Below are 1,055 nucleotides of genomic sequence, written 5' to 3'. Positions count from 1 at the left end.
TTTGTTTCAAAAATTTAAAACTTTGCACACACATTTGGAACAGGAAATGAAATAGGCCTTTGTTGTAAAGCCAAGAAACTTGGCGCATTCACCTTGAGAGTTGACACATTGAACTTTCCACAGCGATACGTCTGCTTTTAGAAAATCGCAAATGGACTGGACATCAGGGAGGTTCACTTACTGAGGCATCTGGGAGGCGAGGACCAGCCATTCTCCGTACAGGTCACTGTGCCCTGTGGGTTTAGGAGACTGTAGCCGGGAAGGCAGTCAATTTTGATAGACTGTCCCTGTAACAATCTTTGTTCTTTAGGTGGAGTACGTACATGTTCCAAATCATTAAAAACACACTTTCCTGGGGATTACACAATGATCAGAAAAATGAATAAATGTAGTCATAGTCATGAATTAAAAATCATCTTTACAATCTTTAAACTAGAATGCATAAGCGTCCCAACATGCAGCTTAAGTACACGGAATGTTGCTAGTAAATGTGTTAGAAAAAGAAAAACCAAGATTGAAGATGATTTATCTGTAGTTTTCACAATTGAACTATGAATAAATGATATCAACATTGTAATAAAGTCTTTTTTTTTCATCTCCCATGTTTTCAATGAGGGACCTTTCATTGAAGAAAATAGCTGTATTGGTCTTTCTGCTCATAGAACTCTTCCCCGGACCATATTTTTCTCACACAGGCTTAGCGGCGCTCATGTTTGCTCTCTGAACTCTGAACTATTGCCACGTGCACAGCACAGAGAGGTTTACTTACTGCGGCAGGGCACCTCCGGAGTCCATCCATCTTCCGTGCAAGTAATGTAATGCCAGAAACCTTCAGGAGGAGTCACATAGTTTTCATCACAGGAATAGTAGAACCATTGTTTTATCGGTGCTGGGAAGTATGATCTATACGTGTTTTCCTTGTATAGGAGTCCATGCTTTAATTTTGGGAATTCACAGGGATTTACTAGCAATTAAAACAAAGGAAACACAGTATAAGTAATGTTTTGCCTTAATATAAATGTAATGAGAGATACATTGTTTCATTGATGAATTAT

General features: G+C 38.7%; 1 protein-coding gene across 1 annotated transcript in view; it reads right to left on the bottom strand.

Annotated features, from left to right (window-relative positions):
• The window catches only part of LOC102753897 (complement factor H-related protein 4), a 16,695-nt gene that overhangs the window by 12,671 nt on the left and 2,969 nt on the right, over positions 1–1,055 (bottom strand). The window contains exons 3-4 of the mRNA XM_015568438.1: positions 770–964; positions 182–352 (exon numbers count right to left, since the gene is read on the bottom strand). Of these exons, the coding sequence (XP_015423924.1) occupies positions 182–352; positions 770–964 (366 nt within the window). The remainder of the gene's footprint in view (positions 1–181; positions 353–769; positions 965–1,055) is intronic.

Source organism: Myotis davidii, unplaced genomic scaffold (genome assembly GCF_000327345.1).
Source record: "Myotis davidii unplaced genomic scaffold, ASM32734v1 scaffold685, whole genome shotgun sequence".
NCBI lineage: Eukaryota > Metazoa > Chordata > Mammalia > Chiroptera > Vespertilionidae > Myotis > Myotis davidii.
This window is presented reverse-complemented; position numbering and strand designations above follow the sequence as displayed.